At 34.3% G+C, this 14,154-nt stretch overlaps 2 protein-coding genes across 3 annotated transcripts in view; one reads left to right on the forward strand and one right to left on the reverse strand.

The window, feature by feature from the left end:
* Positions 1-14,154, forward strand: part of FGFBP3 (fibroblast growth factor binding protein 3) — a 111,524-nt gene that overhangs the window by 66,260 nt on the left and 31,110 nt on the right. The window lies entirely within an intron of this gene.
* The window catches only part of BTAF1 (B-TFIID TATA-box binding protein associated factor 1), a 74,685-nt gene that overhangs the window by 42,675 nt on the left and 17,856 nt on the right, over positions 1-14,154 (reverse strand). For both annotated transcript variants that reach the window (XM_032491325.1, XM_032491326.1), the window contains 7 exons: positions 7,663-7,826; positions 5,397-5,533; positions 2,934-3,063; positions 2,598-2,666; positions 1,427-1,516; positions 629-724; positions 354-530 (listed from right to left, as the gene is read on the reverse strand). In XM_032491325.1, coding sequence (XP_032347216.1) covers positions 354-530; positions 629-724; positions 1,427-1,516; positions 2,598-2,666; positions 2,934-3,063; positions 5,397-5,533; positions 7,663-7,826 — 863 coding nt within the window. The remainder of the gene's footprint in view (positions 1-353; positions 531-628; positions 725-1,426; positions 1,517-2,597; positions 2,667-2,933; positions 3,064-5,396; positions 5,534-7,662; positions 7,827-14,154) is intronic.

The following is a 14,154-nucleotide window of genomic DNA, read 5'->3' on the forward strand; positions in this document are numbered from 1 at the left end:
AGGGAAGAGAAAGTCAATCCCTTTCTGCTTCTCACTATTCCAAACTACTCTCTCTTCAATTGCCTCAACAGAGTCAGCCGCTAGAGGCTATTCCTGCGATCATACACTAGGAATCTGGCTGAAAACTGGTCTTCCCATGAAATAGCAACAGGTTTCCTAGTTTATCTTTTAATTTGTACTTAAATTCTTATTAGCATCACCTATGTCTATGATACTACCTCAAGAAAGCAAATCTTGAAGGACTGGCTTATTTGTAATACTAAGAATCTAAGGCCATTTCATATAATTAATGAAAATAAACTTAAGAGGGGAAAAAACTCTCTCATAAATGCTTCAAAAACTGAAGTGTTTACCTGACGAACTGCCAAAGCATATTTTATTCCTAGCAGACCACCATGTCTAACTTCCCACTGTTCTTGTGTAAGTAATTTAAGCAGCACATCCACAGTCTTATGAACTCCTGTTTCATTCATGTGTTTTAACACCACACCTAATGTTTGAGCACAAGTTTCACGAACTGGTGCCACAACCTACAGATGAGAAAGGAAGAAAACTCATTATTTGCAAAAATGTATTTTTGCAGAATTTGAAATTTAATTGGGTAAAACCTCCCTTAGGAGATACTTACTTCATCAGAAACAAAGTCTCCAAACCTGTCCAATGCAAACACACAAAGAAGTCTAATAACCAAGTCTTCCAACCACTCTTGATGCTGCTGAATCATCTGTTAAAACAATCATTTTTAAATAACAGACAAAGATTATATTTTGTATCTGGGATTGGGAAACATATTAGGTCCAAAAACTATAATTCAACTATTATAGTACAGTAACTAAAATGAAAATACTGGGACAGTTATTTTAGCTGTAGGAACAATAACCAAAATATGGAATAGTCCCAATTACTAGCTTTAATATTAAACACACCCTCTTTGATGATTATTAGATGTACTATATCAAAATCTTTAAAATTCATAAATTCCATTAAATTACTTGCACTCCAAGAGAAATTAAGAAACCACTTAAGGTTGCTCTTAATTAATCATGTTATTGTATTATCTGGCCCATTACCAGTGTCTCTATGTAACCCCAATCATATTTCTCACTGACCTCTAAACTATCCTCTTATTCATTTTACTCTACATTCTAATCCATTATATCCTGCTCAAATACTCTTGCTTCTACATATTTTTCCACTCAATGTTTCTGGACTGATCTTTCTCCTGAACTCATTCTTCCTCACTCTATAAATAATATAAACTTCTTTCTAACCTTTTTACTTTCTTTCTTATATTCACCTTTCCATATTTATTATTTATCTCTCCTTTCTACTTCATGACACATGCTCTATTACTTCCCTGTCTTGGAAAAAGAGGCCAACTACTGAAACTTGGTGGTAATTGTTGATTTACTACATTAAAACTCACCTCTTCTAAAGTGCTGTCTCCTATTTTACCACCACTTTTCCCATGAGCTTTAAGGATTTCCCTAAGTCCAGTGCCTGCACCATGTCGAACCTAAAATGAACCAAGAAATAAATATCAGAGGTTAAATGCTTAAGGAACAGTGTTTAACTGTTCTTCAGTATGAAAAACTTTTTTAGATTTTTAAGAAATAAGAACAAAGTGGCACTTCATAAGAATGTTTTTCTTCAACTATCCAAGAATTACATGTTAATTTCACAATTTTGACTATCTGGAATTTAAAAAAAAATCAAGCTAGGAAAATAGCTATTCTAAATTCTTTCTGAGATATTAACTCCTTCAGCTGTCACTCCTCTACCCTCTACTTTCATTCAGTATTATCCACAGCAAAGGAGAGAAAAGAAAGCATCAAATATTGTTCTTTATAGCCCAAATACTGTATGTATCTCCAAACAAAGTTCCAAAGCCAACAGTGTTAAACATCAAAGGAGACAGTTCAAATAAAATGTCTCATGACTAACACTTTACTGTAGCCCTGTAGCCTTCTGCAATGTTATCTGGAAGGGAAAAAACAGGCTACGGACACTGCATCCACTTATTCAAGACTCCATTTGAGTTAAGACTTGAATAGCTTTAAATGGTACACAAAGGAGCAGAAAAGGATGCTAAAAGGTACTCCAAACAGTGTTTAAAATCACCCAGAGGCCAGTTGAAGTGGGACAAAATTGTTTGAGACTACCAACTCTCAACCGCAATCACGGGAACTTCACTTACATCTCTTTTACATATTGTGAACTGTTCGAGACTTTCTTTGAAGAAATTATTTCTGAGGCTAACCTACTGCTTGGGAACTACTGGTCTTGATCAAAATTGTCCACTTCCAGAGGAAAGTTTTACTGTCTGAGAGATACACAAATCTTTGTATTATAGCTAAAAGAATGGAAACTTAGATGAAAAATTCACTAAAGAAATATGGCAAAAAGGGTACAAAAGGTGAAAATCAGTCTAAAGTTTTCTGTTTAGGAAGTGAGTGATAAGAAGTGCCCTGACCAGTGGTTCTGAGAGGGACACAGGAAAGAATGAGGGATTCTGACAAAATAGATTATGCTTTACATGGTTTCCATCATTAGCCAAGAAAACAGAACTAAGAGAAAGTCTAATGAAGAAATCTTACCTCCCAGGAGGGATTAAAAAGATCATTGCAAAGTTCTTCACAAAAGCTTTCCAAAGGCCATTCATTTGTCTGAGTAAGAAAAACAGAATTACTACTAATTTAAAAGATTTTTTTTTTGGCTAATAATTTAAGCAATAAGGTGTATTTATTCGAAGATCTAGTAATAACAGTCAGGCTTTAAAATTTTTAAATAATTAGAAATTTTTACTAATGAAGTAAAGATACTTAGATTTTTAATAATACAGTTTCCTCAATTGACAGATTATTAAATACCATCTACTGACACATTAGTATGAAAAAAATTTCAAAGGACACTTTAGGGCATTTCAATAGTACCTCTTCAATTAAGGGAGAATTGTCTGGAATATTATCAATCAGGACTTTGGAATCATTTGCAGACTGATTAATAACAACATTTGCTATTTTTCGTCTCTTTTCTTCTGGTTCCCCATCAGTGCTATCATTGCTTTGGAAAAAAAAAAAAGTCACCATTTTAAAAAGTGAATAAAGAATAACGTGACCCACAATGAATGTAAGAGAATCCATCATCTGAATAAATGTTTTGCCATATTTTGCTTATATGGCTTCCTTAAAATATCATGTATCAAATAACTAAGATTAACTGCTTAAAAATGTTTAAGCAAAATATACCCTACTACTCTTATTGATAAATGTAAAATAGGTCAATGACTTCTTGCTTTCAAACTGGATCTCAAATTTAACAAGCCTTTTTTTCCCCGTCTCTCCTACATCCAGCTTCTCTCCTTTTTATATTTAAACTCTCCTGGTCCAACAACTAAATCTGGTCCAGCATAACTTTTTTAAGCTTTTGTACCCTGGAGAAAACCAATATACTGAGTAATATACTATAATCTTACTAGTTCTTGAAAAATATAGAGATAAGACAATTGGCTAATGAAAAACATGTATAAAAAATTTGAGAAAAAATTTTATGACAAAAAGAACAAAAACAAAGGTTAGCTTAATTACAAAATATTACAAAGGACAAGACAAGTACAAAACAGCTTTACTGAATATTAACAGAAAGAATTAGCATTATTAAGGCATATATAGCATTATTTTCTACAATTATCCACCCCTCCCCACCTTCCATCTTGGTGTAATTTTGGCCAACCATTTTTTCTATAAAGTGATAAAAAAAAAAATCTGAGTCTGTCTATTATTATTCTCCTAATTCTATCTAATTCAATCTAGCCACACTGGTTGGTCATTTTACTGTCCTTGAACTTGTTAGGCATGTTTCTACTTCCACGCTTTTGTCATTGATATTCCCTCTATTCAGAATGTCTTTTCAAGGGTTAGCATCCGCAATTCCGTCATATCTTTCCTGAAAAGTTACCTCTGCAAATTCATGACCATGCTATCTAAAATTTCACTCTCCCCACTAAACATTTCACATGTTCCTTCCTTGCTTTACCTCTTTCTTCCTTCTTAACCCTTACCATTAATATGTTCTCTCTCTCTCTACATACACATGCACACACACTATACTTGCTTATTTATCTTGTTCTTCATCTGTCTTTCCCTCTAGAATGAAAGCCTGACAAAGACAAGAATTCTTATCTGTTTTATTCACTACTGAATCATTAGAGCTTAGAATAGTACCTGGCATGTAGAAGGTATTTAATAAAGATTTGTGGAATGAATGAATCATGTGTTCTGAAAAATAAGATCTCATATTTCTAACATTCAAATATTTGGGTAAAAGTCTTACATGATTATAAGCTAGCAGGAACATTTATTAGGCTACTACACGATCCTAATGAGCTGTAGTTAACAAGATCAGTAAAGATTTTATACTTAAAAAAACAACTCTACGTAAAAATTTATACCAAGCAGATGCTTATTATTTATCCCTCATGTGCCTGGCTTTTAAATAAATATGGTAAACACTTAACTTTTTAGCTTTATATGAATGGAAAGAACACCAAAAAGTTCTGTCATCTGCAATAAAACTTTATTTTCATAGACTCTGTGTTTATTAATGCATCTACTCAAACATTCTTGGACACCATTAAAGATTCTGATTTAAGATTTGAGTCCAAGAATCTACATTTTAACAAGCCTCTCAAAGTGTTTATGAAGGGGGTTGTTTTGAACTACCCTTTGAAAAATGTTGCTCCGAGCCCTACAGATATCATTTCTATGAACTCATTAAGAAAGTGAGAGGGGGATGATATAGCTCAGTAGAGCCCACGCTTAGCATGCACAAAGTCCTGGGTTCAATCCCCAGTACCTCCATATAAATACATACATACATACACACATACATATGTACATACAACTTAATTCCCCCCCCCCAAATAAATCATAAAAGTAAAATAAATAAATTTTTTAAAAAACTTAAAAAAAGTGAGGACAGGGATTTTACCCAGAGGTCTTTACTACAACAGAATTAGGAAAACAAACTGGATTATTACTATTTGGCTTAGCCCCCACCGGAAGGAATGAGTGATGTAATACTGCTGACAGTTTCCCCTTTACAAAAGCAGTATCCTTAACTTGTGGCCCTCAGGCTCTTTCTCCGACTTCATTACTTTCAACTCTGACTTCTGTCCACTCATCCCAGCCATACTGCTTTTCTTTCTGTTTCTTGATTATTCCATGACTAATGCATTCACACTTGCTCCCTCTGCCTGGAACGCACTCGCCTTGGAAGATCTTCAAGCCTCACTCAGAGTTCATAATTAGTTAGGGAAAAAAATTTTAGGAGTCAAGCAGACACAGATTTAAGCTAACCAGAATTACTGTTTTAAATAAACAGAAAAAGATTACCACCTCTTCTCATTAGTTTCCACTGCATCCCTGGATCTCTGCTTTGCAAATAACTTGGCCATTCTTTTAGCTTTGTTCTTTTGTCTATTGCTCATTCCTGTTCGAAACTCTGAGTCTATCAATTCAGCAGCCTGGAGAGTCTAAAAGAATAAAAGAATGCTGAGTTTGAACTTTTGAAGCTAAAATAAATACCCACAGCCTCAGAAGAGGATTAAAGTCCATAAATTTCACTATATACAAATTAATTACATCCTTCTTTGACAGCTTCATGTTATTCTGCCATATGGCTATATAATTTCATTTTCTTCTTCCTTCTTCCTTATAGTTCCAATTCCCAGAAAATGTTTGTGTGTTTCTTAACTTTATGTCACTGATGTGACACAAATGTATGATCCTAACCCCTACTCAGGACTCTTGAAGAGGTGAGATTTCAAAATAACCATAAATACCACCCAAAAGTTATAATAATAAAGAATGTCAATAAAAAAAAAAACTAAGCAGAAAAAAATTAAAATAATTATGGCCATAAGTGATTGGTTCAGAATCCTATAGTTAAGTTAGCCTACATGCTCCTTTCCCCTTAATCAATCACTACATACTGTCTTTGCTCCTCTTTTCCATTCATGGGAGACATTATAAAGGCTGTGAAAAAAAAATGCTTTGGCCCAAGCCTAAAAATCCTTTCGGCCCTGAACTGATTAAGACTCAACTGAGATGTACACTTCTACAACCAAGTAGGTCACTGGTGTGACTGCCCCGCTGCAGACTTGGTCCAGAGGCCACCAGCACACACAAGGCAGCGCAGCAGTGATGACCCCATGGCAACAACCAGCCTCAAGCAACTCTTGCCAAAGATGTGTGACATCTAAGGCCAAGCAAATTTGGATACTGCAAACCTCAAATTGGCTGCTGCCCATCCTATATCCAACCATTCTGTCCACAGCCCATTTTCTCTAATACACCTGCCCATTCATTTCCTTACACGATGTCCAATTACCACACTGTGATCACATTACTACATTTTTGTTCTCCTTTACTTTATTCTATTTTCTTCTTTATTTTTAATTTTTATCTTATGTTTCCCTTTGTACCTCATTTCTTTCTGTTCCTTCCTGGTTGCCAGCATATTTTCTGCCTCTTTATCCTCTTCTTTTTCCCTCCAGAATCTGCCTTTTTTTCTTGTCTGCAAAAGTTCTTCATCCTCACACACCCCTAATCCTAAAAAATGTATTTAAAAATTCTGACGGTTTAAAGGACAACTAGTATAAAGGTAAACAGAACCATTCTCCACTTAAGCAAAGGCTAAGGGAATGAGACGATATGGGTTTCATGTAAAGCAGGAATTCTTAATGGAACTCATGGATCCCTAAAAGGATATTGCAGGGGCAAGAGAAAAGAGTACTAAACCCCTTATTAAAATGTAGTATTTCACAATTATGTGAATTTTTCTGAGGAGAGAGCCACAGCTTTTACTGGAGCTTAAAGAGTCTAAAGTATAAAAAAAGAAGCACACAGGCATCCACTAGTAATTGGGAAAATAGAGAAAAAGGAGAAATATAGACCAAAATCATGGTACAGCCATATAACAAAACAGTACAATGCTGTCAATAAAGAATTTGATCAATCTGCATATACTGATGTATTAAACTATAGGATTTGGAAAAAAGTAGACATGGCTTACAAGGACTTGTGCATACATAGAAAATTTTAGGAAGGATGCACAAATAACTTTAGAAGGGTTGCCTTGGGACATAGGGACATGGGTGCCCATTAATTACTGAAAAGAAACTTCTTTTGCTTCATACTGTATGCCTTTTTGCATTGTTTGAAAGGTTTCTTTTTATCATATTTGTTATCTTCTCACATAAAAGAATAAATCATAGCTCTAAAGATTTCTAGTATCATCACATCTGACTATGGCAGCCCCTACTATCTCCCCATTCTCTGAAACATTTACTTTTTTTCCCCTTCATTAAAAAACAAAGGAAAGAGCAATTGATGCAGCTAGGATTTCTCAATACCAGTGGTCCTACAAGGTCCACCACAGCTTTTATCTAATAGTCCGGTGTCTATGAGGTAGGTTGAACCTCTGTCTCTTTAGAATCTGTCGCTAGAAATCCAACTTTACGAAGACACTAAATTATGGTAAAGCTAAACAACAAAGAGCAGAAATAAGGAATTCATTTTTTTTTAAATTGCAATTTATAGCAAAATAAAGCAAACCCTTTGTATTATTACTTGCAATCAAATAACCAAAGGTTTTACCTACAGGTTGTTTGTTTACAAGGGCTGCTGAAGTTGGGGTATAATCCAAATCTTCATCATTGAAGAGTTCTTCAGTGCTCATTCCAATGGCTTCTCCCATATTAAGGCCAAGTTTCTTCTGTAATAGTTTTCGCTGGCGTGCTATCCTCTCTTTAGGATCCACTTCACCTTTAAACAAAAAAGAAATAAATTTCCTCCAAATCACTTGAGAAGTTTTTTAATATGTGAAGATCAGACTTGATTAAAATTTTTAAAAAATGTTTTAAACTATCAGACTACCTCTCTGACAATAAAACAAACCACGCTTACAAACTGTGATCATGTTATAAACTTTATTACCGGGGAGAGTATAGCTCAGTGGTAGAGTACATGCTTAGCATGCAGGAGGTCCTGGGTTCAATCCCCAGTACCTCTGACAGATAAATAAATAAATAAAAACCCAATTATCCCCCAAAATAAATAAAATAAACTTTATTGTCTAATAGAGTAAATATTTTACTGGAGTTAGAAAACAGTGTTCTAGCTAACAAAACACTCTACAAGTTTTCATTGATCCATTTAATCCAACTAAAAATGAATTAAAGACCTAAATATAACACCAGATACTATAAAACTCCTAAAGGAAAACATAGGCAGAACACTTGTGGACATACATTATAGCAATATGTTTTTTGAACCAGCTCCTGGAGTATTGGAATTAAAAGCAAAAATAAACAAATGGGATCTAATCAAACTTAAAAGCTTTTGCACAGCTAAAGATACCATCAACAAAACGAAAAGACAACTTACAGAATGGGAGAAAATATCTGTAAATGATGTGACTGACAAGGGACTAATTTCAAAATATACAAACAGCTCATGCACCTTAATATTAAAGAAACAAGCAACCCAATCCAAAAATTGGCAGAAGACCTAAACAAGCAATTCTCCAATGAAGACATACAAATGGCCAGCAGGCACATGAAAAAATGCTCAGCATCATTAACTGTCAGAGAAATGCAGATCAAAACTACAATGAGATATCACTTCACACCAGTCAGAATGTTCATCATTGAAGAGTCTACAAACGGTAGATGCTGGAGAGGGTGTCTAGAAAAGGGAACCCTCCCTACACTGCTGGTGGGAATGTAGACTGGTGCAGCCACTACGGAGGACAGTATGGACGTTTCAGTTAGACTTACCATGTGATCCAGCAATCCCACTCCTGGGCATATATCCAGAGAAAAATAAAATTGAAAAAGACACATGCACCCCAATTGTCACAGCAGCACTATTTATGATAGCTAAGACATGGAAACAACCCAAATGTCCATCAACAGATGTCTGGATAAAGAAAATGTGGTACATATATATATAATGGAACACCACTCAGCCATAAAAAAGAATAAAATAATGCCATTTGCAGCAATGTGGATGGACCTAACAGACTGTCATTCAAAGTGAAGTGGGCCAGAAAGAGAAAGAAAAATGCCATATGATATCATTTATATGAAGAATCTAAAAAATAATAACAATAATAAGGACACAAATGAACTAATTATTATTTTGATTTCTTGAATATGTGTAAGCACATCTGACTGTCCTTTATGATTGGATTACCACATTCTGTTATTTCTTATTTTGTAGTTGGCTTTATTCCTTTGATAACTATGTAAGTTTAAAAGGCTAAAGATCTAATCTGTTCTTAGAAACAATAATTAGTACATATATGAAAACTAAAAAAGTATGCCATATACTATTTATATGTATTTACATGCAATATAATGTGTATGTGCAGTCGAATTGTAATAATTCTACGTAATAAAAGTGGGGAAAAAAAAGTTTTCACTGAGATCCCCCCATTGCCCTACTGTCAATTATCAAATATATATAAAATAAGATCCATTCCTACGAAAATAAACTAATCTTATTTTATAGCTATACCTTGTACATTCTCTGAAAGATCTAACCAGGTTTAAAAAAAATCTAGATTTTATTTGACAGGAAAAGATCTCAACAAATACATGCTTATTCCAAGTGTAGCCTTTATGTATTCTGAGATAACACAGTCCTAATGGCCTAAATAACAAAGAAAAAGGCATAAAAGCAGACAGATTTTGAATGTCCCAAGTAAAACCCTCAATATTTCAGTGGAAAATATATCAAAAGGTACTATTTTAAAAATAAAAATTTGGGTATAAAATAGCTAAGTTGCAAGAGATGGTTCTATACTATGGGAAAAAAACAGTTAACATTTTAAAAACAATAATGACTTGGGGGAGGGTATAGCTCGGTAATAGAGTGCATGCTTAGCATGCCCGAGGTCCTGGGTTCAATCCCCAGTACCTCCATTAACAAGAACAACAACACGCTTCTAATAATGGCTGAGTAAGTTCTCACTGATGACTAACCCTCCACAGGTAACAGACTCTAGCTCAAATACAGAAAGCAACTACCTGCAGGCACTGAAAGAAAACAAAACAAGGCATTTACTTGGGGGAGGTATCAATATCAGGAAGAAGGGCATGGCACTAAGTGAGTTTCCCATTTTTGAAGCTTTTTAGCCTAAAGGTAGATCCAGTCTATGGTATGTAGAGCAGTCAGGCCCTACATTTAGAAGTTGGATAAAAATCCAATCTATCTGACTTGAAGAACTAGAAGGAAGAAAGTCAGGTATCACTACAGCCACTGGAAGATAGAGAAAACCCAGAAAAGAGCGAGCCAGAGAGAGCCCAATTTCTGTGCACTCAGCCAAATCTCTGACAGATCTCTGAACTATGTATGCACAGGGCAAACTCCAAACAGTCCCAACTAAAGTTAAAACTGAACTGAGATCTGAATTGTTACCCACCGCAAAGGAGACTGATTTTGCAATTTGAGTTTCACCAAATTAAATGCCTATTAAAACAAGCAAGCAAAGACAACCAACCAAATCATACCAAATCACTCTTTGGAAGAATGTAACAGAATCCAGGCACACAGTTTAACATTTACAATGTGAGGAACACAATCCAAAGTTAACTGACATAAGAAGAATCAATAAAATGTAACCCATTCCCAAAAGAAAGCCAATTAATGAAGATCAACCCTTAGATTACCGAGATGTTGGAATTAGAAGACAAGATTTTTAAGCAGCTAATGTAACAATGCCCAATGTAAAGATATTATCATGATGAAAAGAAAGGATACCTCAATAGAGAATCAGAAACTATTAAAAAAAAAAAAACCCAGAAATGATACACTTAAAAAGGGTGAATTATATGTGCAAAATATGCCAACGGTTTTTTTTTTTTTTTAAAGAAGTAGGTCTGGAACTGAACAATACAGCATCTGAAAATTTTAAATCAACAAATGTGCATAACAGCTGAATGGAGATAAAAGGACAAAGTGTAAGTGAATTCAAAGACAACACTATACAGTGTACCTTATCTAAAGAACAGGGAGGGAAAAAAATTTAAAGAAACAACCTGAATATGAAATTAAGAAAGTAATTCTACTAACAATAGCATCAAAAGCAAATCGTATAACTTATATTCTGAAAACTACAAAACGCTGATGAAAGAAATTAAAGATCTAAATAAACGGGAAAACATTTCATATTCATGGATCATAAGACCTAATATTAAGATAATAATACTTCTCAAATTGATACACAGATTCAATGTAATTCCTGTCAAATCACTGGCTGGCTTTTTGCAGACATTGACAAACTGACCCTAAAGTTCATACAGAAATGAAAGAGACCCAGAATATCTAAAATACCCCTGAAAAAGAATAACGAAGTTAGAGACTCATACTTCTTGATTTTAAAAATCACCAGAAAGCAACGGTGATCAAGACAATGAGGTAATGGCAAAAGATAGACATCAATGGGATAAAACTGTACGTCTACAGCCAACTGGTTTTCACAAGGATGTAAAGACAATTCAGTGGGGAAAGAAGAGTCTTTTCAACAAATAGTACTGAGATAACAAGATAGCCACATATAAAGAAAAGAATGACGCTGGACACTTTACTTCACAGCACACACAAAAATGAACTCAAAACAGATCAAATACCTATAATAAGAGTTAAAGCTATGAAACTCTTAAGAGAAAACACAAGGGTAAATGGCCTTAGATTTTGCAATAGCTTCTTATATATGACATCAGAAGAAAAAGATAAATTAGATTTCATCAAAATTAAAACCTTATGCTTCAAAGGATACCATCAAGAAAGTGAAAAGAAAATGCACAGAATGAGAAGAAATATTTGTAAATCACAAAGCAGGTAAGAGGTTTGTACCTAGACTACATAAAGAACTCTTACAACTCAATAACAAAAGAACAAATATCCCACTTAAAAATGGGCAAAGGATCTGAATAGACAGTTCACCAAGGAAGATACACAAATGGTTGATAAACACATGAAAAGATGTTCAACATCAATGATCAACAGAAAAATACAAATCAAAATTATAATCAGATATCACTTCACACTCACTAGTACGGATATAATCAAAGTCAATTAATAACAAGAGTTGGCAAGGATATGGAGAAATCAGAACCCTTGTATTCTGCTAGAGGAATGTGAAATGGTGAAGACCATTTGGAGAACAGTCTGGCAGTTCCTCGAATGGTAAAACATAGTTACAGTATGACCCAGCAATTCCACTCTATGTATCCACATAGGAGAAATGAAAACATACACTCACACAAACATTTGTACACAAATGTTTACTGCAGAATTATTTATAATACCCATAAGGAAAGAACTCAAATGTCCTCAACTGATGAATGAATAAACAAAATGGTATCCATACAGTGGAATGTTATTCGGCCATACAATGAAATAACTTCACACCTATCAGGCTACTATCAAAAAACCAGAAAGTAAGAAGTGTTGACAAGGATGAGGAGAAACTGGAAACCTCATACATTAATGGTGAGAATATAAAATGATACAGCCGTTATAGAAAATGGTATGGTAGTTTTAAAAAAATTAAAAGTAGAATTACCATATGATCCTATATTTCCACTTCTGGGCATATATCCAAAAGAACTGGAAGCAGGAATTGCACAGATATTTGTACACTCATGCTCACAGCAGCATTATTCACAATAACAAAAGGCAGAAGCAACCCAAGTGTCCACTGACAGATGAATGGATAAACAGATGTGATATAAACATATACTGGAGTATTACTCAGCCTTAAAAAGGAAATTCTAACACATACAACAACATGGATAAACATGAAAGGAGATTATGTTAAGTGGAATGAATCAGTCACAAAAGGACAAATACTGTATGATTTCACTTATATGAAGTAACTAGTCATCAAATTCATAAAGACGAAAGGTAAAATACTGATAGCCAGGGAATGGGGGAGATAGGAATGGGAATTGTTTAATGGGTATAAAGTTTCAGTTTTGCAAGATGAAGAGTTCTGGAGACTGGTTGCACAACAATGTGAATGTACTGAATACTACTGAACTGTACACTTAAAAATGGTTAAGATAGTAAATTTTATGTTACCTATATTCTATCAAAATTAAAAAACTGATACATCCTATAACAGTAATAAACACTAATTAGGAAAAAAATGAAAAAAGTACTGATATATACTACAATATGGATAAACCTTGGGAAAGTTAAGTAAAAAGAAGCTAATCACAAAAGACCACATACTGTAGGATTCCATTTTTATGCAATGACCATAATAGGCAAATCTATAGAGATGGGAAGTAAACTAGTGGTTGCCTAGGGCTGGGAAGAGAAAGGAAAGTAGGGGACCAGGAGGATGATAGTTAAAGAATGTGGGATTTCTTCCTGAGGTAATAATGTTCTAAAATTGACTACATACAATATACTCAAAACCACAGAAATGTACACTTTAAAAATGAGTGAACTGTATGGTATGTGAACTATATCTCTCTAAAGCTATGTTGAAAAAAAATTTAAGGTTACTCTACTCAGAGGGAAAAACCAGACATCCAAAATGAAGACTACTGGATCAGAAGTCCAGTACACTTACAAAGAGCCCAAAATTGGTCCTCTCATTCCAGGACAAGTCCTATTGGGGAAAATAACCAACACAACTGCAAAGGAAACTCAGGCCAGCACCTAAACTAATCATGTATGTGTTATTCATAAATATGTAGAGACCAACACAGAGGAGCAGACATTCAAAGAAAACCTAATTAGAGGGTTTTAATGAGCATTCTTCAGTATGCTATGATTTACCAGCATTAAAAACTGAGTTTCCAAAAAACTGGAATTCCAAATCCTGCTTACATATCAGAGTCATCTGTGGAGGTTTTTCTTTTAATATATAACTTCCCAGAGCTCTCCACAGATCTATTAAATCAGAATCTCTAGGATACGACCCAAACACACTTTTGTTTTAAAGTGACAAAAATAACACTAACTTTTATCCCTGGATAAGGGCCAGTGATCTCTTATGATGTCCATGGGTACATTAGTAAGATCAGTAAACTTACTGTTTTTTAGAGATACTATTTTTTTCAAAATAGCAAGG

Source organism: Camelus ferus, chromosome 11, assembly GCF_009834535.1.
Source record: "Camelus ferus isolate YT-003-E chromosome 11, BCGSAC_Cfer_1.0, whole genome shotgun sequence".
Classification (NCBI taxonomy): Eukaryota; Metazoa; Chordata; class Mammalia; order Artiodactyla; family Camelidae; genus Camelus; species Camelus ferus.